This window comes from Lipophrys pholis (assembly GCF_963383615.2).
Source record: "Lipophrys pholis genome assembly, chromosome: 12".
Taxonomy (NCBI): Eukaryota; Metazoa; Chordata; class Actinopteri; order Blenniiformes; family Blenniidae; genus Lipophrys; species Lipophrys pholis.
This window is the reverse complement of record NC_137641.1, coordinates 2,604,999-2,630,740: the sequence shown is the minus strand read 5'-3', so window position 1 is coordinate 2,630,740 and position 25,742 is coordinate 2,604,999. Positions and strand designations below refer to the sequence as shown.

The following is a 25,742-nucleotide window of genomic DNA, read 5'->3' as shown; positions in this document are numbered from 1 at the left end:
ACACGAGTGTGTGTGCGTGTGCGTGTGTGTGTGTGTGTGTGTGTGTGTGTGTGTGTGTGTGTGTGTGTGTGTGTGTGTGTGTGTGTGTGTGTGTGTGTGTGTGTGTGTGTGTGTGTGTGTGTGTGTGTGTGTGTGTGTGTGTGTGTGTGCGTGTGTGTGTGTCACTGCTGTGACATTTTCGAGCAGAAGGTGAGCGAGCGGCTGGATTGTGTTTTTCGAGCAGCACTGAGACCAAAACAGTCCAAACAGCTTCTGGTTCGACTGAATGTCACAAAAATACCACGAATAAACAGATGAAGCAAAGTAAAACCAGGTTTCATGTCCAGAGGAACTAAAATGGAGAATTCACAAAGAAAGCCAAAATTGTGACCGGAGTTTAACAGGGTATTGTGTTAGTAACTGATTACTTGATAAAATTAGCAAGTGTTAGCACCATTGTCGTGTAAACGAGGCCGTCCTGTCGACAGGTCGGTCCTTGAGTTCAGTCGTTTTCAGGAAGTGAACATACGACATGTAGAACTTCTAAGGTTAGTGAAGATCCAGCAAAGTTTTGTTTGTAGCTGGTGAACTCTGTTGGAGAGACGCTGTCTCTCCCTGTTCATGCTTCAGTGTTTACATCATTACCTTACAGTTACTTTGTAACTAAACTCCTGTTTGCTGGAGGAGGAGCGCCTCATTCATCCTGAACTGAGTCTTCCATCCACAGGAGCCAAAAATGATCTGTTTTCTCCGCGTCGTTCTTAAAAAGTTCCCCGTCCATGACACCATGAAAACTCCTCAACACAATGTAGTACACCTGGCCGGCCTATAGGTGGCGCTGTAACGCTGTCACAGAAATACAGCAGAAACAGAGAAGAAGACACGGAGCATGATAAAACATAGAAAAGGACAAATCCAGCATGTGTCCTTATTTAGGGTACGTTTACACTTTGTTCCGAGGAGCCCCGGCAGCCCTGTTTGTCGAAACGTAGTGCGCCGTGGGATTTTGAGGAATTCTGAGGAAGGTGTGACACGTTTTTCACGTTCTGTCAAGGCTTTCTACGGATGAAATGTGGACGCTGGACCATTTTGAAACACGTTTATGCCCCAAAGAGCCACCAAAAGTGAAGCAATCATTGTCTCCTGAGACTTTTGCTGGGTGCAGACATACAGTACCTCTGGATTTCTTGTTCAGTAGCAGAGCTTGTAGTAGCTGTTCTGTCGTTCATCGCTCAGACTCCAATGAAACTCCCCTCCGAGCCGGCTTCCTCCCAGACCGTGTTGCGCCGTGGCGGACTGGAGGAGAACGCAATGCGTCGGGTCCACAAACTGTCACACGCCGGGATAAGACGCGATTGAACGTGATGAAACGGCTACAAAACACCATAACTACGCCCTGAGAACCGTGACGAAGCACGGCGCCATGTGATAAAATCCGAAGCAACCGTGAAACAGCCGTGATAGAATGCGCACTGAACGTCACTTCCTGTAAGGCTCCCGTCCCTCTACGGACCGCCTCCAAGTTCTATTGCGGCCAATTACTGCCATGTTTTGTGATGTTACTAAGTTTCTCATCTGCGCCCTGGCCGCCGTTTTTGACAGTTTAAAAATCTGGCACGGTGCCCACGGCAATCGCAACCTGTTACGTTTGCCCATCCCGTCCCCCTGCGTTGTCTCACGTCCATCCCGTTTTGTCCACGGTGGCCTGAAACGGGGCTGCTGGGAACATAGTGGAAACCTAGCTCAAAGCGACGAGCTTGGTGGTGTTAATGACGTCACGGAGAGGGAGGCGCGGTTATAGGTCGAGAGGCGGGGCCATGACATCATCGTTTTCAGCTGATGTGCGTCTTGTCCGTCCACACGTCAGATGTGCACCAACTGGAAAAGATGTCCCATTTGAGTTTTCTGTACTCTTTGTTACAGCTGGTCATGATGCAAACATTCGGAGGGTTAAGGGTTGGTCGAGATCTCAGCTGGAAGCAGCAACGGGAAGCAGCAACGGGAAGCAGCAACGGGAAGCAGCAACGGGAAGCAGCAACGGGAAGCAGCAACGGGAAGCAGCAGGAAGCAATGAGAAGCAGCAGGAAGCAGCAGGAAGCAACGGGAAGCAGTAGGAAGCAGCAGGAAGCAGCAGGAAGCAGCAGGAAGCAATGAGAAGCAGCAGGAAGCAGCAGGAAGCAGCAGGAAGCAGCAGGAAGCAATGAGAAGCAGCAGGAAGCAGCAGGAAGCAACGGGAAGCAGTAGGAAGCAATGAGAAGCAGCAGGAAGCAACGGGAAGCAACGGGAAGCAACGGGAAGCAGCAGGAAGCAATGAGAAGCAGCAGGAAGCAGCAGGAAGCAACGGGAAGCAGCAGGAAGCAATGAGAAGCAGCAGGAAGCAGCAAGAAGAAGCAGGAAGCAATGAGAAGCAGCAGGAAGCAGCAGGAAGCAATGAGAAGCAGCAGGAAGCAGCAAGAAGAAGCAGGAAGCAACGGGAAGCAGCAGGAAGCAATGAGAAGCAGCAGGAAGCAGCAGGAAGCAGCAGGAAGCAGCAGGAAGCAGCAACCAGAAGCAGCAACGTGAAGCGGCAGCGGGAAGCAGCAGCGGGCAATGGAAAGCGGTGGCGGCAAGCGGCGGGGGGAGGCGGCGGCGGGAGCGAGAGGCGACGGCGGGAAGCGGCGGCGGGAAGCGGCAGCAGCAACCAGTGACAAAAGCTTGGAGCTCCCTGCAGCTTGTCCACAAGTCAAACTTAAAGTCTGTAGTTTCAGGACATGAGTCAGTCGAGTGTCTTCCATCGCCTTCCTCGGTCTGACGCTGGGAATCTGAAACAGATTCCATGAAAGGACTCGATGTTTCAGTCCCTTGTGTTGCACCACTACTGATTCCATGGGGATTGTTGAAATAGGCCGTTCTAGGCTTAACCAGAGGACACAAAACTCTGGTTTCCTTCCTACAGATTCAGGTTCTAGCTGGACGTTTGGTTCCGTGTGGTTTTAAAGCTGCGATCCGATTGGATATCTGCAGCGTGACGACCGTCGCCCTCGCCGCCTCATTAGCTTCTGCAACTGATCATCAAATCATGTATTCTAGGGACACGTGTCTGGAGTAGTGGAGCGTCTTCGTCCACCACATCGTCTTTCTTCCTCCGACACTGATCCAGGGTCGGCAACACCATCAGCAACACCGTCAACAACACCATCAGCAACACCGTCAGCAACAGTCAGGAACACCATCAGCAACACCATCAGCTCAGTCACAAGCTACACAGGAAGTACGCGTTATTTACTGAAAGTTTTATTTTTAGTGAAAAACAATAAGAAAGTCGATGTGATTGTCTCAAAAAAGTAATTTAATCAAAACAAGGTTTCATAAACAAGTTTATAAAACAGTGATTCAGTTACATAAATAAATCCGAGTATCAAATGTTCATGATGTTCATACAATCGTCATTCAGCTAATAAATAAAAAGACAAAACGAGCGACGGGGGAAACAGACGAGGAGCTTTAAAAGCACAAGAACAGCAGCTCGTTCTGGTTCTTGTAAAGAGTTAAAAATGGAGAGAGTGTGAGAGAGAGAGTTAAAGTCTGGACAGTGGACTTAAACTTTCTCACTCCGATTATGTAACATTTCCAAGTGAAAAGTGAAAATTTTAGTTGTGATTCTTCGATTCGTTTCCACGGCGACGGCGTTCACAGTCACTGAGAAGAGAAATGTTAAAATAATGGCTTCCAGAGTGCAAAGTTTTCTTCATCTCTGTGTAAACACAATCAAATGAGCGTTTCTGAAACATTCAGGAAGGATTCAGCGTTTGTTAGACTTTAACAATGTGAACGTTTCTCACATTTAATATGGTGTCGTTTGCATACGAGGACAATATTTCTTCATTCTGACACTGGAGGGACCATGAGGAAGAACGAGGTTCACTTCCTGCTCGTCTCTGAGGGGTGATACCACTAAAACACAGCATCAACTAGTGGCCGGACATGAAAACTGCAGCATTATCAAAAAGTTGATGTCTGCATGTGGAACTTTTCTGTAATTGTGAAAACACAATGATGCAGTTTCCAGTTGATCGATGTCGTGTGAACGGGGTCTGGGTCCTTCACAAAGGGGGCGTCCTAATAGTTCCTCCTATCTCCTAACAGTCCCTCCTGTCTCCTTTCCTCTTCACTTCTCCTGAACTCTAAGAAGTGTTTAGAGGCGGCCATGATAAGGAGTGTTGGAATTCTTCCTAAGCTAAGGAAAGGAGGCTCAATGCATCCTTTAGAACCTCCTTTAGCCTCGGAACCACTGATGCTTCCTTTAGAACCTCCTTTAGCCTAGGAACCACTGATGCTTCTTTTAGAACCTCCTTTAGCCTAGGAACCACTGATGCTTCCTTTAGAACCTCCTTTAGCCTAGGAACCACTGATGCTTCATTTAGAACCTCCTTTAGCCTAGGAACCACTGATGCTTCATTTAGAACCTCCTTTAGCCTAGGAACCACTGATGCTTCCTTTAGAACCTCCTTTAGCCTAGGAACCACTGATGCTTCCTTTAGAACCTCCTTTAGCCTAGGAACCACTGATGCTTCTTTTAGAACCTCCTTTAGCCTAGGAACCACTGATGCTTCCTTTAGAACCTCATTTAGCCTAGGAACCACTGATGCATCCTTTAGAACCTCCTTTAGCCTAGGAACCACTGATGCTTCCTTTACCAAAGGAGACCAGCTCATGTTCCCCCACAATTCCTTGCGGCGACAACATTTAAAGGAACCCGCTCATCGGAGCGTTCAGGGAAACTCAGGATGACTGAAAAAGGAGCAGATCATGTAAGTTACCAAAGTAATAATCTGCCTAGAACAACTTGAAACCATCTAGAACCCAGATCCCAAGGAGGAATGTTCTGGATGTTGAAGAACCAACACAGTAAAGTCCAGTTTTAGTGCAGCCTCTTCTCACTCTGATTGGTTCTTTATTCACCTGCCAGCCGTTTCCCTTTAGTTCCTCTTTTCCTTTGATTTACATTCAAACCTGAGATATTTGACTTTATATCAGAGGTTAGAACCTCAGAGGAACGTGAGAGGAACCACCTTTATACTAATTTTATCATATTTCTACTTGTTTTACCACGACAGACGTCACTAACCTTCACCGCCGTCAGATTATTATTACGCCACCTAGTGGAAGTGTGGTCCGATTACCACAACATGATCGCCTTTCCTAACTCCTTTAGGAAGCCTCCTAACACCTTTCCTAACTCCTTTAGGAAGCCTCCTAACACCTTTCCTAACTCCTTTAGGAAACCTCCTAACACCTTTACTATCGCCTTTAGGAAGCCTCCTAACACCTTTCACTAACCCCGTGACGTCCCCCACGGGGTTAAGGAAAGGTTGATAGGAAAGAAGATAGGAGGGACTAGTAGGAAGCATCCGATATCTCGAGGAGGAAGAGGAGAAGTGAAGGTATGGACGCGAAACAGCTTAATTCTGTGAGCTGCATGAAGGCGACAGTCGTCTCTTTCTCCAACTCCAACCTACGGTGGCCCAGAAAGATCAACACTACATGCATGTCTTCATCGTTGTTGTGGCTTGTTTTGTTTTGTGGCTTTTGAATGATGTTGCAGCTTGTGTTGGTGATGCGCCTTTTAGACTGTGACCTTTGTGTCGTGACTCTTTGCATTTCTTTCAATTCATGTTGTGACTTTTGTATTTGCGTCAATGTTTTTGTTGCATTTGTTGTATCGTGTTATGAGCTTTGCTTTTGTGCTGTATGTTTGATGACTTGTTAGACTTTATGTTGCAACATTATTTCTGTTCCGACTACAAACTGTGTTGTGACTTTTATGTCGCACGTTTTTGTGTAGTGAGAGTTTTGCATTACATCTGTGTTGTGCCGTTTGTGCTCCGGCCTCTGCAGTTGTGTCTGCAGCTTCTGTATTTGTGTTGCGACTTCTGGCCTGGCGTTGTACCTTTGGTGTGGCGTTGTGGCGATGCGGCGTTGTGGTGTTGTGGCGTTGCGGCGTTGTGGCGTTGTGGCATTGTGGCGTTGCGGCGTTGCGGCGTGCCTCCGGACTCTGGAACAGCCTCCAGCGACATTTGAAATCCATGATATGTTTGTGTCCTGCAGCTTCAAGTATTTGTGCCTTTCGTAGATTTTTCTGTTATAAATTAGTTCACATAAAGATTTTGTTTCATATTTACACAATAAAACACTTTTATGTTCTCACTGTTTTCTGTTGTTTTTCTTGGAGAGAATCCCTGAGAAGGTCGACACGTTTCCAGAAAGAGCGAGCGGCCGGTTGCCGCCGCCGTGTGACGGACCGGACCGGGAGAGGAGCGTTAACGCGACTCGGCCTGGCCAAAGGTCAAAGGTCAAAGGTCAGACGGTAGAATGGAGGGAAGGTTTGGAGTCAGTTGTCCAGCTGATGGGAGGAGGAAGAAGAGGAGGAGGAAGAAAAGGAGGAGGAAGGAGGAGGAGGAGGAGTAAAGCTGGATCCTTTGAGGTACGTGTCACTGCTCCTTTTGGTTTGAAGCCATTTTCTGGTTTGGTCTTTGAGGCGAAAAGGAGAGGAGAAGGAGAGGAGAGGGAGAGGAGAAGGAGGAGAGGAGAGGAGAGGAGAGGAGAGGAGAGGAGAAGGAGAGGAGAGGAGAGGAGAGGAGAGGAGAAGGAGAGGAGAGGAGAGGAGAGGAGAAGGAGAGGAGAGGAGAGGAGAGGAGAAGGAGGAGAGGAGAGGAGAGGAGCTTCTGCCACCAGGAATAAGAGAAGCTTGGCTGGTCAGCAGGCCGAGCCAGAAGCACAGACACGCTTTCCTCCGTCAGTCCGACTCAAACTCCACTTCTACTCGGCTCATACGACAGGAAGTCGCCGGTTCGGAGGCGATCGCAGATCAATAACGCTCTACGAACGCATTTTATCCCTTTACGATGTAATAAAGCCGATAAGTTTTTATATTTTCAAAGGATTCCTTCGACGCTACTTTAACAAAAGTAATGATTTATTAAATTATTGGCTCATTTCTACTATTTTATGTTATCGGCTTTATTACATTTAAAACAGACAAATTGATTGGATACTGAGTGTGGAACCGTAAAGCTGCATCAACATGCATCAAAATGTTTGTGAATGAATCCACCAGAGGGCGCCATTCGGAGGCATACTGAATACTGCCTCTTCATGACTCCCGCCGGTACTGCAGTGTTTGTTCCATGATTGATCTGTACGTAAATAAATACACAAAAAATATTAAACAAAGACATATTCGTAAGAAGTTTGACTCAGATTGTTCCTGCTGCTGCCACTGGGGGGTGATAGAGAGCTTCAGGTTAATACATTTAACTCAGAGTTTAGAAGATGAAATTAATTTTGTTTGACTTGTTTCTGTTACGTTTAGGTCTGAAACGTCTCTCTTTTAGGAGAAAATTCACCATTTATTTTTCCTGGTGGAAGCTCTCTGGCGCCCCCCAGAGGAATGGAGGTTAACTTGAACCTGGTTGGTTCACGAGCCGGGGATTTCTACGTCTCCAAAATGAGCTTGATGTCAGTTCAAGAACTCTCAATAATCCGAAGACAAGAAACTCATCTCTGGCTCTCGGCGTTGCTCTGATGTTTTTCTTAAAGTTTAAATTTTCAGATGTAAACTTGCTGTAAATCTGGCCTCCCGTCAGAACTGCGATGTTTCAGTCTTTGTCCTCGAAGTCTGAGTCCAGAAGAGTTTCACTTCAAGTAAAAAGGATAAACAAGAAGAGGAGTCGGGAGTTTCAGCCGAATCGTTCTCGTACGAGCATCATGAGTTTCTTCTTGCCCTTGTAGATCTGCTTCAGGTTGTCGATGAACTGCGTGAACTGCGCATGTCCGTCGTGCGCCATCAGGAATGTCTCGCGGGCCTTGCTGAGGAACTCGATGAACTCGCCGTAGTGCCGCGGGCTGATGTGCGTCAGCCGCGAGTGCGTGGTGTTGATGAAGGCGCCGACGGTGGCGTCCAGCAGCTGCCTGAGCGGCGCCTTGTCCAAAGACATCAGCTTCCCGGCGCTTCGGCGGCCCGCCAGTGCCACCATGCCTGGCGTGGTCAGCGTGCAGCGCCGCAGGATGTCCGACAGCACGGTGGCGCACTTCACGCTCTTCACCACCAGGGGAATGACGGCGGCCAGCTCGCTCTTGCCCAGCGAGTGGCTGAGCGCGCAGGCCCAGAGCACGTCGTTGATGGCGGGGTGTGTGTCCTGGTTGTAGCTCAGGTTCAGGTGCGTCATGGCCGACGTGGCCAGCTTGTACGCTCGCGTGGGGTAGCCGCGGTGCTCCATGTAGCGCGCGATGGTGAACAGCTGCGTGTAGTTCATCCCCGTGGTGCCGGCGGCGTCCAGTGCGATCTGGTAGGCTGTCTCGAAGGCGATGCGGTCCTTCTCGCAGAGCGTGAGCGCAGACAGCGCGCAGTTCTGAGGGTCCTTCATGGCGCACTGCAGCGCCAGCGTGCGCGCCGAGCAGGACAGCTTCTCCTGCTGGGCGGAGTCCAGGTGCAGCCGCAGCACGGTGGCGTTGGACATGACGGCGCTCGCCACCACGCTGGTGGCCTCGGTGGGCGTGAAGAGGGAGAACCAGCTCTGCATGATGCTGTCCAGTGCAAACACTCCTGCGGGGGGAGAAGACGGGAGGCTGGTTAACCTGGCGGCCTCGTTGGCGCCCCCGCCTGGTCTCGTACCGGGAAACCTTCACTTTGGACCCGGAGCCAAAACTACAAACTAACCAACTAACTCACCGACTTCGGTGGCGCAGGTGACGAGCCATCGTACCATTTCTCTCCGCCTCCAGTTCAACGTAGACAGAGTCATTCTCATCACCTGACACACACACACACACACACACACACACACACACACACACACACACACACACACACACACACACACACACACACACACATGATCAGAGAGAGCAAGAGAATGTGTGTGTGTGTGTGTGTGTGTGTGTGTGTGTGTGTGTGTGTGTGTGTGTGTGTGTGTGTGTGTGTGTGTGTGTGTGTGTGTGTGTGTGTGTGTGTGTGTGTGTGTACCTGCAGTCCCAGCTCCAGAGACACCTTGAGCAGCGTCAGGTCCGGCAGACTGTCCATCAGTGTGGCGATCTTGAAGGCGTCTTGTGCCAGTTTGAAGATGTGAGAGGACGAGTGGACGTTCTTCTGGACGGACTCCAACACAGCGTCCAGCTTATGAGCATCACCTGGAACAAACAACAAGCAAACAAGGTCACATCCATCCTGTAAACTCACTGTGTTTGGTTGTAGTCCAGCTGCCTTGCGCCTCTCACTCCGTCCTCCCAGACGGAGGTGTGGCGTCAGAGGGCAGAACCTAGATCCCTCCAGCGCGCGCTCTCCGGAGGAGGATCAAACAAAGCACATGTGAGATCGGAAGCAGAGCGCCACACGGGAGGCTCAAGCAACGCGGGCAGCGCGAGCCAAAACAGCCACAAGTATCGTGCAGGCGATCTCCCCAAAGCCACGTCAAAAGACGTGTGAAGAACAGCCGGCGAGCGCCGCCATGACGGTTCACATTGCGGGAGTAGGGGGCTCTGTGGTGCGTTCAAGTGCGCTGGGAATCAAAAGGCACGGACATGTGAACAGGACTCATCTGATTTACAATGATCGATCGTTCATTGTGAGAAAACAGTGAAGAAAATACTGCTATAATTTTGAAATTAGAGTTTCTGAAGTATTTATTTGTATTTTAAATCTGGATTGATTATTTGATTTACTAAAAGTAAACGTTTGATTTACTGAAAACTTAGTAGAATAAAAAGTGTTAAGAATTAAGGATGAAAAGTATAAATACTTAGCAGGCATGTGGAAATTATTATTTTGTGATTTCATTTTCTTATCTTGTGATGGTAAAACCATAAGACTGCTAAAAATGTACACTAACTTAAAATACAATTTAAATTCTTAAAGAGTAAAAACACAGAATGGTATAAAATGTTCTTGTTAAGAAATGTGTGGAAAATCTGTGAAGCTAAAAACAAAGCATATTTACATGTGCTTCTACTGCATTCCCGTTGTTCTTTTGAGGTTTTTCCACAAGTGTGTGTGTGTGTGTGTGTGTGTGTGTGTGTGTGTGTGTGTGTGTGTGTGTGTGTGTGTGTGTGTGTGTACCTTTAGCAGCGGTCAGCATGGTGGAGGCCAGCTCACACTGCTGCGTCTCGATGTGGCTCAGGGTGAACCAGCGGGGGTACCGGTTGGGCACCACCGACACCAGGTGGTGAGGCCGTGACAGGTCACCAGAGGGCGCCGTGGACTCCAGCACTGGCAGCCTGAGACACAGCGGGGGTGGGGGTGGCGGTGGGGGGTAAGCATGTTTATCTCAATGGATACAAGCTAATGCTAATGCTACGTAGCGTGAAGCCTCTTTCATATTGCTGGGAGTCGGGCTCCTCCTATGGTGAACAGGAGTTCAGTGAGACAGGACCAGAACTTCAGCGCTTCGGGCAACGCTAACGCTAATGTGGAAACACTGGCGCTGATGCCTTGTTTCCACGGCAACGTTTTCAAGTGAAAAAGCTAAACTTTCGTTGTGTTTTTTAGGTGTCTGTTTACATAACAACGCTGCTCGTGGCCTCTGAAAGGTGCTTCGTCTCCATCTCCGTGGAAACGGGGACAATGCAACTTTTCTGACCACCAACGCCGTAGCAACGAGTTGTTGTGCACATGCTCAGTAGATTGACAACAAGCGTTTGATGCTTTAGTGATTTGTAAATGATCTCTGCGTGGAACCCGACTCACACGGTCCAGTAAAGACGCCATACGTTTGACGCCTGCTGCTCCAAAGAGTCACATCTTTTTAAAACTCTGAGATCAAATCCAGAGTTTCCTGCGGTGGTCAGAGGAGGAAACTGGCAGTGGGCATTTATTATTCACACACTTTATAAAAGAGCTTCTCAGCTCTGATCAATTATTCAGTGAATATTCCAGAAGAGGAGAGTTTGTCATTAAACTGTGTCCCAGTCAGCTCCTAAATCTAAAATTGCTCCTCCTCCTCCTCCTTCTCCTCCTTCTCCTCCTCTTGCTCCTCTTCCTCCTCCTCTTGCTCCTCTTCCTCCTCCTGCTCCTCTAAACAAATCTGAAGTAGCTGTCAGCCAAAAATAAAAGTTAGCTTCCATTTGTTGTTTTCAAACTGCCTCGTTATTTATTGCTGACTTAGACCTATGAGAGCATTTGCACAACGCTGTCTTAACTAAATTATTTCACTAAACTCTTGTTTATTGGATTACGATTACTAATCCAGTTTCTTCCTGACAGAAACATGAAACACGTTCTGCTGTAAGTAGCATTAGTATTAGCCTGTATCAACAGTAGCTGTGGTTAGCATTAGTCTGTATAGTTTTAGTTAGCATTAGCCTGTATGCCTCGTAGCTGTGGTTAGCATGAGCCTGTATCCAAAGTAGTTGTGGTTAGCATTATCCTGTAGTCAGAAGTTGTGTTTAGCATTAGCCTGCAGCCTCAGTAGCTGTGGCTAGCATTAGCCTGTAATCAGTAGCTGTCCTTAGCATTAGCCTGTGTCCTCAGTAGCTGTGGCTAGCATTAGCATTATCCTGTATCCACAGTAGCTGTGATTGGCATTAGAAAAACGATTAGTTACCATTTTCAAGGAACAGTTACAATCTGTGCTTGTTGATATTTCAGCTGTTAGCCATTACCCTGTTAGCTTTAGGATTAGCGTCCGTCCGTCCCTCCCTGACCCTCATGCTCTGCTTGGACGAAGCAACTCACCTCATGGCCCGCAGTCCGATCCGGTACGCCAACTCTGCGTCGTGAGGTAGCAGCGACATGAACATGTACTTGGCGAAGGTGTGCATGGGGACGCTCTCTCTGTACAGAACCTCGCCCAGACCGCTGTAGGGACCAGCTGCAGGACACGGTGAGGACACAACGACACGGTGAGGACACAGTGAAGACACAGTGAAGACACAGTGAGGACACGACGACACAGTGAGGACACAACTACATAGTGAGGATACAACGACACAGTGAGGACACAACGACACAGTGAGGACACAATGACACAGTGAGGACACAACGACACAGTGAGGACACAATGACACAGTGAGGACACAACGACACAGTGAGGACACAGTGAAGACACAGTGAAGACACAGTGAGGACACAACGACAAAGTGAGGACACAATGACACAGTGAGGACACAACGACACAGTGAGGACACAGTGAGGACACAATGACACAGTGAAGACACAGTGAGGACACAACGACAAAGTGAGGACACAATGACACGGTGAGGAAACAGTGAGGACACAACGACACAGTGAGGACACAATGAGGACACGACAAAAACACAGTGAGGTCACAACAAAGACAGGACAAGTAGTAGTAGTAGTAGTAGTAGCAGTAATAGTGGTAGGAGTAATAGTAGTAGTAGCAGTACTAGCACTAGCAGTAGTACAAGAAGTAGTAGTCATAGTAGCAGTAACAGTAGTAGTAGCAGTACCAGTAGTAGCAGTACTAGTACTAGTAGTAGTAGTAGTAGTAGTAGTAGTAGTAGTACTACAGTAGCAGTGGTACTAGCAGTAGTACTAGCAGTAGGAGTACAAGTAGTAGTAGTACTAACAGTAGCAGTAGCACCAGTAGCACTAGTACTAGCAGTAGTAGTTGTACCCGTAGCAGTAGTACTAGCAGTAGTAGTAGCAGTAGTAGCACTAGTACTAGCAGTAGGAGTTGTACCCGAAGCAGTAGTAGTAGCAGTAGTAGCACTAGTACTAGCAGTAGTAGTTGTACCCGAAGCAGTAGTACTAGCAGAAATAGCAGTAGTAGTACTAACAGAAGTAGTGGTAGCAGCAGTAGTACTAGCAGAAATAGTAGTACCAGTATTACTAGTGGTAGTAGTTGTACCAATAGCAGTAGTACTAGCAATAGCAGTAGTATTAGTAGCAGTAATAGTTGTACCAGTAGCAGTAAAACTGGCTGTAGTAGTTGTACTATCAGTAGTAGTAGTACCAGTAGCAGTAGTACTAACAGTAATAGTAGCAGTAGTAGTAGAAGTACCAGTAGCAGTCGCACTTGTGCCAGTAGCAGTAGAACTAGCAGTAGTAGTACTAGTAGCAGTAGTTGTACCAGTAGCAGTAGAACTTGTAGTGGCAGTACTATCAGTAGTACTTGCAGTAGTAGTAGTAGTAGTACTAGCAGTAGCAGTAGTAGCCACTCACCCTCTAGCAGTTGCTCCGCCTGCTTCCTGAGGATCCAGACCAGCCGCTGGTTAGGCTCCGCCTCCTGCAGCCGGACCAGCAGCTGCTCCTCGTGACGACACAGTTTCTCCTGAGCGTACAGGCCGTCCGGCATGACGCGCTGCTGGCCCAGGCCCAGCAGGGCCGCCTCCACCGCCAGGGACATCGGGCAGTCCTCCGGGGGGGCGGGGGGACCGTCAGAGGCTGGGGGGTATTGATGAAAAGGCTCTATTGATCTGTTTGTTCAATCTGTGTGTGTGTGTGTGTGTGTGTGTGTGTGTGTGTGTGTGTGTGTGTGTGTGTGTGTGTGTGTGTGTGTGTGTGTGTGTGCAGGCGCTGCAAACCCAGTAAAACAAACTCAAACATCAGATTGTAGAGCATCTTCCTTCTCTAACATCCAGATTATTGAGCATCTTCCTCCACTAACATCCCGATTATAGAGCATCTTCCTCCTCTAACACCAGATTATAGAGCATCTTCCTTCTCTAACACCAGATTATAGAACATTGTCCTCTAAATTCCAGATTATAGACCATCTCCCTTCTCTAACACCAGATTATAGAGCATCTTTCTCCTCTAACACCAGATTATAGACCATCTCCCTTCTCTAACACCAGATCATAGAGCATCTTCCTCCTCTAACACCAGATTATAGAGCATCTTTCTCCTCTAACCCCAGATTATAGACCATCTTACTTCTCTAACACCAGATCATAGAGCATCTTCCTCCTCTAACACCAGATCATAGAGCATCTCCCTCCTCTAACACCAGATCATAGAGCATCTTCCTCCTCTAACACCAGATTATAGAGCATCTTCCTTCTCTAACACCAGATTATAGAACATTGTCCTCTAAATTCCAGATTATAGACCATCTCCCTTCTCTAACACCAGATTATAGAGCATCTTTCTCCTCTAACACCAGATTATAGACCATCTCCCTCCTCTAACACCAGATCATAGAGCATCTCCCTCCTCTAACACCAGATCATAGAGCATCTTCCTCCTCTAACACCAGATCATAGAGCATCTCCCTCCTCTAACACCAGATAATAGAGCGTCTTCCTCATGTTGGTACCTGGACAGTCCGGTCCATCGTCTTGTCTCGTCTCCATCAGTGTACTGAACAGAGTCCCGATGGGGTCCAGAGGGTGGCCGACCCAACCCTCCAGGTTGGTGATTGAGGTCGATCCCCTGAGTAGGAGCTCTGAAACAGCAGACAGGCTCAGATTAAATTAACAGCAACCACCTCCAACCAGAACCAGAACCAGAACCACAATCAGACCCAGAGAAAATACAGGAAGTGCAGCTTCACTGTCTGACCCTGTTTGACCTGGTCGGACCCTGTGACCTCTGACCTTTCTTCTGCGCCCTGTAGAGCTCCAGCTGTTTCTGCTGCAGACCCCTCATGCTGTTGACGATGGCGATGGCGAGCCGCAGTGCCTCCCTCGGGTGTCCATGCGAGCGCAGAGCGTCCACACGGGCGCAGGCAGTGGGGACGTGTTCTGTGGGGCGACACGGAGGGATGTCAGTCCCTCTGGTTATCAGTGACCCCGCCCCACCCCGCCCTCGCCCGCCTGCCCTACCTCTCCACAGCGGCCACCCGCGGGCGTCGAACGGGGCGCTGTCTAGGCCGCGGTGGCAGCAGAAGGCGTGGGGCGGGTCCTGGCTGATGATGCGGTGCAGGTGGGGGTCCCTCCAGTGCAGGTCGCACGCTTCGATGGCCCGGGTGAAGACGGTCCGGTGAGGCTGCATCAGCAGGGCTGCAATGGGAGGGGGCGGAGCCATAGCACGGGCCAATCAGAACACAGCAACTCACAGAGGCACAAGTAGCTTCCCAAGTAACTAAGTGGCTAACCAAGTAACTAAATGAGGTTACCGAGTCTAGCTGGTGATGTAAATAAGTAACGAAGCAAGTAACTAAATAAATGTACTTAGTTACTGTGCCAAAGTAGATTTTTCAGGTATCAGACGAGTATTTTTTTTACTTGTTTTAACCTCTGTGAGGATGAACCAAACAGCTGTCCAAACAGAAGTAATCAGATTACATGGAGAATGATACATCTTCTCAAGACTAAATTCATTGAAAAAGTTCAAAGAGTTACAGACAGTTTTAGTTCCGAGAAAAGTATTTTATGTCTTCACTTCATGAGACGCAGGTCAAATCCCGATTTCTGTAACCATAGTAACCAATAAACAACAATAGTTCCCACAATAAAAGAAACTAAACAAACTCGCCACTGCCATCAGAAAAGCATATCAAGGCCTTAAAAGTAATCTAGTACAGAGTTAAGAGTATTTTTCAGGAGGCCATGTTTGTTTGGGGCGCGGTGGCCTCACCGGGGGGGGCGTGGGGCAGCACGTTGGTCATGTGGGTCAGCTCGTTGCCGTGGTTACCCTCCTCCAGCGGGCAGACGTCCACACTGCTCCAGCGGCGGAGCTGCAGCAGCCACAGGTTCCTCTGCTCCGCTCTGCAGTGAGGATTCAACACGACGCACATCCACAGAGCTCCTGCAGCCAAACCGCAGAGACGCAGGAAATCACGCAGCGCTCCCGTGTGGCCACTAGTGGGTGCTGTTGGTTTGTAATCAAACCGGCACTAGAACAGTGCGGCTTATTTAAACTGATTGTCCACTCTGTGTCTGCATGGAAAACTTTTAATGTTACGTCGATATTTTTCGTATCGTATTGTGCAGTACTATATTGTACCATAGCATATCATGCAGTACTATTTGATGATTAATCTGATAAAAACTTATGATGAAATCGTTGAGGAAAAACCAGGCGAAGCATCAGGTTTGATTATTGTAACGTTACAGATGAACGGATGGAACGAGGCCGAGCGGCTGGAATGAACCTGATGAAGGGATGAATGAAGACGACAACATGTTGCTCCTTTCTTCTTTCCTGGAGTCGAAAAACGAGCAGATCAGCTCCTACAGAGCTGTGTGTGTGTGTGTGTGTGTGTGTGTGTGTGTGTGTGTGTGTGTGTGTGTGTGTGTGTGTGTGTGTGTGTGTGTGTGTGTGTGTGTGTGCGTCTGTGTGTGTGTGTGTGTGTGTGTGTGTGTGTGTGTGTGTGTGTGTGTGTGTGTGTGTGTGTGTGTGTGTGTGTGTGTGTGTGCGTCTGTGTGTGTGTGTGTGTGTGTGTGTGTGTGCGTCTGTGTGTGTGTGTGTGCGTCTGTGTGTGTGTGTGTGTGTGTGTGTGTGTGTGTGTGTGTGTGTGTGTGTGGGCGTCTGTGTGTGCGTCTGTGCGTCTGTGTGTGTGTGTGTGTGTGTGTGTGTGTGTGTGTGTGTGCGTCTGTGTGTGTGTGTGTGTGTGTGTGTGTGTGTGTGTGTGTGTGTGTGTGTGTGTGTGTGTGTGTGTGTGTGTGTGTGTGTCCTGTACCCAGCTCATCCCACAGCTGACGATACTTGTCGGTCATGGTCGTCCCTTGTTGCCTCCACAGCGCCAGCCGGGGGTCGCCCATGAACTGCTCTGTGATCAGGGTCAGCATGCGAGCGCCGTTCGAGTCCCTCATCTTCAGCATCTCTCTCACCTGCGCACACACACACACACACACACACACACACACACACACACACACACACACACACACACACACACACTACTGTCAACCATCAAGAGTCAATAAAGTTTAAAAGGAAAACGGTATTTTACTTCTTGTAGCAACATTTAGAGTCCAACTTACAAAAAACGTTTTGAACAATTTTATGAGTTGAAGAGATGAAAATGTTTCTACGGCGGCCCAGAAGGGCCAACGGCACAACGCAACAGCAAAAGTCCCATTTGACTTTTTGCTGTTGTGTTGTGTTGTTCTGTGCTGCTGTTACCTTGCTGAACAACAGGTGGAGCTGTTTCCCCGAGCCGTGGTAGCCGCCCTGCGACAGGAAGAGCTTCACCTGCTCCTGGACCTGCTCCTCGTCCAGGTGCCAGCAGTTCTCGTCGTCCACGCTCGCTCCCGCCGTGGGATCTGGAGCTCCTTCAGGAAAAACAAAAAACAAAACATAATGTACTGCAGACTACAGAGAAACTCCTTATATTCTAGCACTTCATGATATTTAGATTTGCTTGTAACTATACTTCAGTCACCAAAAGGAAAAAGACTCATGAAGCTGGAATGAGTTACACTTCCTTCTATACAAATAATGAGACATGAAAATCACAAGATTTAACTGTGATGAGATATCAATACTTCAGCTGCGATAAGAAAAACTGGAGTTTTAATATAAATATGTGTTTTGTGGAGAAGTGAAAGACGAGCAGCGAATGCTTCATCCTCAGCATTAATGCATTAACTCTGGCCAGGATTAAACAAAACAATACATCCAACACCTTTAACACTCGCGTCTCCGGGGAGGATTAGGATCCAGATAGAGCAGCATAGAGCAGCATAATCTAGAGCGTCGAGCGATTCAGATCCACACCGACGTCACAACAACAAACCTGTGGAAATCCGCTCAGTGCTGCGCGTGTCAGCGTGAAGCTTCACGCAGGAGTTCAGGGTGACAGAAAACACAAAGAACACAACTTCTACCCAGAAAAACCATAAGAAGTAGATAGTACACTGATCAAAGTAATCTTCTGTTGGTCCAGATGACCAATTTTAACATTTTTAAACTTATTTAAACAAAACATTTTAGGATTTTCAAACTAAAACAACACTGCACATTGCACACTTCCTGTTTTACTTTACTGCATACGAATGATTTGAAGTAGTTCAAGTAGTTTAAGAGCTTACAGCCAAATACCTCATTCAAAATGATAATAAAAGGAATAGATTTTAACAATAGATGAAGGATTTTTAAAGTTTAAATGTCAGACCACAAGGCTCGACCTCAGCTCATCTCCTTTTTTCAACATTTCTGTGAATATTTAAGTGAGTTACTTAAATACCGTGCCTCTGCAGCAGAATAACTGCAGCAAGACTCAGCGTACCACCTGGTGGCACAACGCGGTATTACAGGACAGACCAGGCTGTGGCTCGCTGCTTCGCTTGTTGAGTTTTTCTGCAACAATTCTGTGATTAACTGGTTACAAGCTGCTGGTGAGCAGAAGGTTCTGCTCACCATGGACCTGGTTGATCTCGGAGTTCTGCGACAGGATCTCGTCGGCCAGCTTCTGGGCGGTGGGCAGCACCTCGGTGTGGTGCACGGCGATCAGGTACTGGACGAACTTCTGCAGCTGGTCGCGGTTCATCTGGAGCAACGTCTCCGAGATGGGCAGCCGCAGCTTCACCTGCTCGGGCATACGCACCCGGTACAGCGACAGCGCCACCACGTGGGCGCAGTAGAAAATGTCCTTGCTGCCGCAGCTGCAGGTCACCGCGGTGATCTTGCAGCGGTCGAAGCTGACGCTCACGTTGCAGAGCAGCTCCGGCTCCGAGGACGAGGGGGGTTCACGAACTGTACCAGAGAGGTGGAATCCTGCACACACAAGTGGGAATATATCAACACACACACACATGAACACCTACACACTCCACACCAAAGGTTCCCATCCTGGAATCGAACCAGGATTTTGGGGTTTTCCAGATGTTATGTTTCCTGACTGACGCCATCTTGGAAAACCTGCCGCAAGGGATTCTGGGATATCAAAGACGGTGTTTTGCTTATTGTACATTTCTTTACCTTCACCAACGACAGTTAGACAACCAACGAATTTGGCCGTTATTTATTTATTTTACTTTGTATGCAGGTTTTTTACCAACTTTTCGCAAAAACTACTCACCTGAGTTCCATGAACTCTTCAGCGAGGATTTGTCATCATCAAGGACAAATTGAAACGATTTTGGGACAAACGACGAACCGTTTCTGAAGAAGTCCCAACAAACTACAAAATAAATTCCCATAGAAAGCGGATGAGAGAGGCACCTCATGGAGGAGATCAGCATCTGTTGCCATGGAGACGCTCCCGCTTTAGTGTTCCACACAGTGATGTAGCTACCTGACAGGCTACATCAGGTAGCCTGTCAGCTAACATGCTAGCGATGCTAACTCAGTTCTGCAAACAAATTTGCTTTGGTGAAATCCTGGAGTCTCCGGAGTGTCGCTCCAGTTTCTTATTTCCTCCCACGTACTGCCCCTTTAAACGTTTTGAAACGTCTCCAGTAGTTGTTCCAGGGAGCGAAGCGCCAACATGCTGGACAGTCTCATTTCCTCTTCATTTCCCTTTGACAGCAGCTCAGGTGGCAACCTCCACCCCCTCTCTCCTCCCTCCACCCTCCTCGGCACTGACCTCCTCTCTCCTCCCTCCACCCTCCTCGGCACTGACCTCCTCTCTCCTCCCTCCACCCTCCTCGGCACTGACCTCCTCTCTCCTCCCTCCACCCTCCTCGGCACTGACCTCCTCTCTCCTGCCTCCCCCCTCCTAGGCACTGACCTCCTCTCTCCTCCCTCCACCCTCCTCGGCACTGACCTCCTCTCTCCTCCCTCCACCCTCCTCGGCACTGACCTCCTCTCTCCTCCCTCCACCCTCCTCGGCACTGACCTCCTCTCTCCTCCCTCCACCCTCCTCGGCACTGACCTCCTCTCTCCTGCCTCCCCCCTCCTAGGCACTGACCTCCTCCCTCCTCAGAGCTGACCTCCTCCCTCCTCAGAGCTGATCTCCTCCCTCCTCCCTCGTCCCTCCTCCCTCCTTCCAGGTCAGCGCTGACCTCCTCCCTCCTCCCTCCTCGGAGCTGACCTCCTCCCTCCTTCCAGGTCAGCGCTGACCTCCACCCTACACGATCCTCCCTCCTCCCTCCACCCTCCTCCCTCCTCCCCCCTCCCTCCTCGGAGCTGACCTCCTTCCAGGTCAGCGCTGACCTCCACCCTCCTCCCTCCTCCGCTGACCTCCACCCTCCACCCTCCTCCCTCCTCCGCTGACCTCCACCCTCCTCCCTCCTCCCTCCTCCGCTGACCTCCTCCCTCCACTCTCCACCCTCCTCCCTCCTCCGCTGACCTCCACCCTCCACCCTCCTCCCTCCTCCGCTGACCTCCTCCCTCCACCCTCCACCCTCCTCCCTCCTCCCTCCTCCGCTGACCTCCTCCCTCCACCCTCCACCCTCCTCCCTCCTCCCTCCCTCCCTCCTCCGCTGACCTCCTCCCTGTCGCTGTTGGTTGCTCCAGGTTCACTCAGGAGAAAGTCACAACTTCTGTCTGGAAAAATGAAGGGAAATGTTTTGTGACATGAAGAGACGGACTCTGGACACACGAGCAGCCCGCCGTCCTCCGTTCAGTCCAGAGGACAGAGCAGAAACCAGGAGACTGGAGACACAGCAGCACCATGTGGGAGTGAGCCTTAAATATTGAGAGCAGTTTGGAGAAACGCAGCAGATGGACATGTTCTGGCAGTAGAAGACGATCACAGTCGGAACTGGAGGAGCAGGAATGAGAAGACGGAGAAGATCTGAGCGAGTTTGTGGGTTAAATCTGACAACAGACGGTTTCTGGAGCAGAACTGACACAAACAGGAAGAGTCTCATCCACACTTTAGTCTGTTCTGTGAGGGCAACGACAAGTCCCCTCTGGGAGGGAGCGGCAACAGCAACACAGCTACAGAGCTACAGACTACAGCTACACAGCTACAGACCACAGTTACACAGCTACAGACCACAGCTACAGAGCTACAGACTACAGCTACACAGCTACAGACCACAGCTACAGAGCTACAGACCACAGTTACACAGCTACAGACCACAGCTACACAGCTACAGACCACAGCTACAGAGCTACAGACTACAGCTACACAGCTACAGACCACAGCTACACAGCTACAGACCACAGTTACACAGCTACAGACCACAGCTACAGAGCTACAGACCACAGCTACACAGCTACAGACAGCAGCTACACAGCTACAGACCACAGCTACAGAGCTAAAGACAGCAGCTACACAGCTACAGACCACAGCTACACAGCTACAGACAGCAGCTACACAGCTACAGACCACAGCTACAGAGCTACAGACAGCAGCTACACAGCTACAGACCAAAGCTACACAGCTACACAGCTACAGACCACAGCTACACAGCTACAGACAGCAGCTACACAGCTACAGACCACAGCTACACAGCTACAGACTACAGACAACAGCAACACAGCTACAGACAACAAACAACCACAATAAAATACAAAAAATACCTAGAGCTACACTCGGTAGAGCGCATACATTCGGCAACGACAAAATGTTTTGCAGAACCGAGTTAGCATCACTAGCATGATAGCCATTCGCTCATATCAATGCTAACTGGCCTGTCAGGTAGCAGCATCACTGTGAAACACTGAGCAGGAAGTGTCTCCATGGCAACAGACGCTGATCTCCTTTGATCTCATCCATGAGGTGCCTCTCTCATCCACTTTGAACTGGATTTTTACTTTATTTTTTTATTTTCGCGCTATATCAATCCCCAGAGGGGAAACTCCATCCTGAATTGACCCATCGGTAGCAGCCGCAGAGCAGCGCTCAGGGGGTGCATGTTGTTTTGGGAATGTGGGAGTAAACCAGAGTACCCGGAGGAAACCCAAGCACACACAGGAAGAACATGCAATAATGGATTGGTTCTTGGATGATGACAAATCATCCCTGAAAATTGCAATTTGGTTTAATAGTTGTTGCAAAAAGTTGATAAAATACATACAAACCAATTAAAACTAAATAAATACATGCAGCCAGAACATAACCTTCTCACCCAACTTTCATGATGATAGGTAATATTAGGTAATATGTAATAGGTGACTAGGTAATAAACACTAGGTGATAATATAAAAGAGACAGGCAAACCATTGTTTCCGGTGAAAACAAGTCAAGCGAAAGTAATAAACACATAAAGACAATTACAAAAACACAAAAAAGCTCCAAAGACACAAAACTGCCACAGAGATGAAAAATAAGAACAAACACACAAATGAACAAAAATACTTTGAATACAGAGAATCCAAACAGGAACAAAGAGATGACGCAATGACACAAAACACGGGACAAAAAAAAAGATAAAATGAGACAGGGAAGGAATTTACTGTGGAAATACAGGAAATGAGAGAAATGATCACAAACCAGCCACAGAAAACATCGGGACTGACGCAAAAAAACAACTATGAGACATGAAACGACCACAAAGAGACAAAAAGAGACAAAACTGCTGCAATAAGATGCAGAAATAACCCCCCACCCCTCCCGGCACTCTGAGTCCTGCTCCTGAATCAAACGCCACCTGACGCTCGTCTTGCATCACGTCGCTGAGCAGAGAAAGAAACGGAGGCAGACGAGCGGCGATGTCAGACAGCAGCAGACGACACGCCGCATTAGTAGACGGCAGTGGCGGCTGGTGAGACATTTCCTCGGTGGGGCTTTTCATTATAATTCAATTTCAGTCAATGTTAACTTCAGTTATCTACAGTACATTTATAAAGCACATGACAACAATCGTGTCTATTCTAGCTTGAGAGAGGCTCCAGTGGTGAAACATTCTAGTTCAGTACACCAAGTACCACCCAGAAAATACTTGGCTCTCCAAGTACCACCATAATGACCAACAGTATACAGTAGCCCAGTAAGCCTAAGTATTCATCAAAAACAAGGCAGAGGTTTTACTCCTAAAGACGTATATTTAATATTGTCAGCCATTGTAACATTGTACACAGTTAGATTAGTAACACTACGCTTAAATATAGGAAAATAAAAGACTGTACTTAAATAATGATTCATTTAAAATATATTGCACTGAAAAGTTAAATAAACATTGTACTTAAATAAATGAAAAACAAACAAACAAAAAACTGTTAAGTAAAGAATGTACTGTACTGGATTAAAAAAAAATCAAAACAGGCTGTCTGAACTTCACACACTGCTGTATGGCTGCTTTCTGAAACACACACACACACACACACACACACACACACACACACACACACACACACACACACACACACACACACACACACACACGCACACACACACAAAGGAAGAACAATGAGATTAAGAATAAAACTATGATAAAAAAGATGGTCGATGGATTCTAGCGAATGTCTCTCTATCATTCTACTATAGATCTGGGATCCCCCCTCCCTTCTCGTGTCACATGGCCCCGCTTGAGCCAATCGAAAATGAAACATGGCTGGCATTTCAGGAAATGACGTTTTCTTCACGGACTGAGTATTTCAGACGATGAATATTATGAAGTAGATAACGGCTTTAGAAGCGATCGAAGTAACTCCTCTTCCACCGTCCAGTTCATCCATATTAGTAAACAGCGGGCAGCGTTACGGCAGCGTTACGGCAGCGTTACGGCAGCGTTACGGCAGCGTTACGGCAGCGTTACGGCAGCGTTACGGCAGCGTTACGGCAGCGTTACGGCAACGTTACGGCAGCGTTACGGCAGCGTTACGGCAGCGTTACGGCAACGTTACGGCAGCGTTACGGCAACGTTACGGCAGCGTTACGGCAGCGTTACGGCAGCGTTACGGCAGCGTTACGGCAACGTTACGGCAGCGTTACGGCAGCGTTACGGCAACGTTACGGCAGCGTTACGGCAACGTTACGGCAGCGTTACGGCAGCGTTACGGCAGCGTTACGGCAACGTTACGACAGTTGCGGCACTTTAAGTTTCTCCAGTTCTGAATGTCTGAGAACTGTCGACTGTACTCGAGTACTAATACAAAGTGGCTAGGAAAGTAAGGGCTTACTTTGACAAGTAATTGATTACTTTTTATTTTCAGTAACAAGTAAAAGGTATTGCAGTACTTTGTGAAGAGTGATGCTATAATGGAGGAGTTCAGTCAGTGGGCCTTCAGTCCACTTCCTGTGTGGAGACGGACGTGTGGCATCACACCATCCTGCCTCCGTCACTCCCGGCCTGCAGATGAACCTCTGACGTAGCAGAGAGTCGGTGGGGGGGGGGGGGGGGGGGGGGGGTATGCCCTCAGCTGACAGTGTGAGTGTGCACATGCAGGAGTGTTGTTCGCTTGGCAGCCGTCCAAATCCCTGAGCTCAGCAAACTGTAATGCACTTCCTCTGTGTGTGTGTGTGTGTGTGTGTGGGTGTGTGTGTGTGTGTGTGTGTGTGTGTGTGTGTGTGTGTGTGTGTGTGTGTGTGTGTGTGTGTGTGTGTGCGCTTGCATAATAAGGCTCTGTGCACCGCAGAGCAACCAAACTTAACCCCTTCCCTCCCAGCCTGCACTGATCACGCCGTGCTGCCGAGGCGAGGGAGGGTCATTAAAATGTCAATCAATCCACATCTCAACATGATTTTAAGGTCTTTTAAATAAAATATGAGTGAAGATCAAAGAAGTTGGTCATCTGATGAGGAGATTTCAGAGTTTGAACTTTTGAACTGTTGGAAAAGTTTTAAAACTTAAAATTTAAAAAAAAAAAAAGCCCCGATAACATTGAGTCGGAGGGACTGAAAGTTCAAGAACCTTCGAGGAAACTCCAGTTTTCCTGTAATCTGTGCAAATATTAGGCAAGTTGTTCAGAAAATGTGACTTTTATAAAGATTGACTGTCTTTTCTATTAAAGCCTAATTTCCATTGGGAAGTCTCAAATTCAGGGTCTTTATAGATCTTATTGACTATGATTCAAAAAGCTAAAACTCCTCAACACGGTGTAGTTCACCTGCCAGGCCTATAGGTGGCGCTGTGACGCTGCCACAGAAATACAGCAGAAACAGAGAAGAAGACGTAGAAAAGGCCAAATCCAGCATGTGTCCTTATTAAAGCGACGAGCATCAGCAGCTCCTGCAGCTCCACCTGGAGCAGGTAGTCCGCCATGTTGGTGGTGTTAATGACGTCACGGAGAGGGAGGCGGGGTTATAGGTCGAGAGGCGGGGCCATGACATCATCGTTTTCAGCTAATGTGCGTCTTGTCCGTCCACACGTCAAAGCCGAGGCGGCGTTTTCTAATTCCTCCTCTCTGGAACACGTTTTTTTTCCTAAAACGCCGCGTCACGTGGCTGATCGGACAGAAACCATGGTTACGTCAGGTGGCGTTGTCGTGTGGGCGGGGCCTTGGAAGGGTGGGAGGTCGTTTGTGATACGGAGGCTGCAGGAGGTCGTCCAGGCCTCCTCAGCCTTTCCTTAAAATCTTCACACTCGGCGAAGGTGTGCGGCTTTGTGTTGACGAGTTGTGTGTCCTTCCTTTGGTGACGAGGAGCGAAGCTAATCTGTCGCCCGCAGAGACGCAGCCGAGCCTCTGGGGCCACAGGAAGTGAGTGGTAAACAACCAATCAATGGCCACGGAGAGCTAATGGCCATCTGGCTCCAACGGCGGGATTCAGACGCTTTCATAACATAGCTGCTGATGCTAACTGACGCAGAATAAACACTGATGGGAGGACGTGTCGCCATTGGACCTGATAAAATGCAGCTGATATTTAGACACACGTTTCTATTTCCTCTGGTGTGTGTGTGTGTGTGTGTGTGTGTGTGTGTGTGTGTGTGTGTGTGTGTGTGTGTGTGTGTGTGTGTGTGTGTGTGTGTGTGTGTGTGTGTGTGAGGAGCTAGAGGAGACACCTCCACGTCAGCTCAGAATGAGGTCGATGAGGTTTTGAGTAAAGGGGGAGGAGTTGTGTCGCTCTGAAGCGACCGATTAGCTTAGGCAGCGCCGAGCTAATCGA

At 48.6% G+C, this 25,742-nt stretch overlaps 1 protein-coding gene across 2 annotated transcripts in view; it reads right to left on the bottom strand.

Annotated features, from left to right (window-relative positions):
- Positions 1–6,867: 6,867 nt before the first annotated feature.
- LOC308118182 (zinc finger SWIM domain-containing protein 6-like) overlaps positions 6,868–25,742 on the bottom strand; it is a 34,959-nt gene continuing 16,084 nt past the window's right edge. The window contains exons 2-14 of one of the 2 annotated variants that reach the window (XM_080477472.1): positions 18,221–18,577; positions 16,985–17,133; positions 16,539–16,689; positions 15,494–15,664; positions 14,740–14,916; positions 14,512–14,658; positions 14,200–14,360; positions 13,136–13,379; positions 11,687–11,822; positions 10,073–10,230; positions 8,984–9,147; positions 8,690–8,771; positions 6,868–8,563 (exon numbers count right to left, since the gene is read on the bottom strand). In XM_080477472.1, coding sequence (XP_080333598.1) covers positions 7,698–8,563; positions 8,690–8,771; positions 8,984–9,147; positions 10,073–10,230; positions 11,687–11,822; positions 13,136–13,379; positions 14,200–14,360; positions 14,512–14,658; positions 14,740–14,916; positions 15,494–15,664; positions 16,539–16,689; positions 16,985–17,133; positions 18,221–18,577 — 2,963 coding nt within the window. In that variant the 3' untranslated portion in view covers positions 6,868–7,697. The remainder of the gene's footprint in view (positions 8,564–8,689; positions 8,772–8,983; positions 9,148–10,072; positions 10,231–11,686; positions 11,823–13,135; positions 13,380–14,199; positions 14,361–14,511; positions 14,659–14,739; positions 14,917–15,493; positions 15,665–16,538; positions 16,690–16,984; positions 17,134–18,220; positions 18,578–25,742) is intronic. The other variant, XM_080477473.1, reaches the window with a different exon arrangement.